Source organism: Fulmarus glacialis, unplaced genomic scaffold (assembly GCF_000690835.1).
Source record: "Fulmarus glacialis isolate BGI_N327 unplaced genomic scaffold, ASM69083v1 scaffold23357, whole genome shotgun sequence".
In the NCBI taxonomy this organism is placed as follows: domain Eukaryota; kingdom Metazoa; phylum Chordata; class Aves; order Procellariiformes; family Procellariidae; genus Fulmarus; species Fulmarus glacialis.
Genome location: NW_009221573.1, coordinates 1 through 369, shown reverse-complemented (window position 1 = coordinate 369; position 369 = coordinate 1). Strand labels below are relative to the sequence as shown.

Below are 369 nucleotides of genomic sequence, written 5' to 3'. Positions count from 1 at the left end.
CCCCCTGCATCTGCCTGCTCTGCTGCTGGCGCACCACAGCTTTGCGCTGCACAGGGCAGTAGCTGGCACCCTCCCCACCTCAACTGCTCTGTTTTCCCCATCACCGGCTCTTGTGCCACTCCCCTCTCCTGTGCTTGTGCCACTGTCTTCCCGTCCAGCCTGGGGGTCCACGGGCGCCGGGAGGCCCTAGCTAGTTTGGGAATCGCAGCCTGCACGCATGCTCCTCTGCTGCACACCCAGGGCCGGCAGCTTCGGTGGCAGCACGCTCGGCACCAGTCGCACACGCTAGCCAGGCAGAAATGCCAGTCCGGTGGGAGTGAGGCAGCCTCGTACGCCAGGGGCGGCACCCCGGTCGGGGCAGCGACGGGA

General features: G+C 67.5%; 1 protein-coding gene across 1 annotated transcript in view; it reads left to right on the top strand.

Moving 5' to 3' along the window:
- LOC104079216 (kinesin light chain 1-like) overlaps positions 1-310 on the top strand; it is a gene marked incomplete at its 3' end in the record, with an annotated part of 25,351 nt that extends 25,041 nt beyond the window's left edge. The window contains exon 17 of the mRNA XM_009581172.1: positions 159-310. Coding sequence (XP_009579467.1) covers positions 159-310 — 152 coding nt within the window. The remainder of the gene's footprint in view (positions 1-158) is intronic.
- Between the last annotated feature and the right edge of the window lie 59 nt (positions 311-369).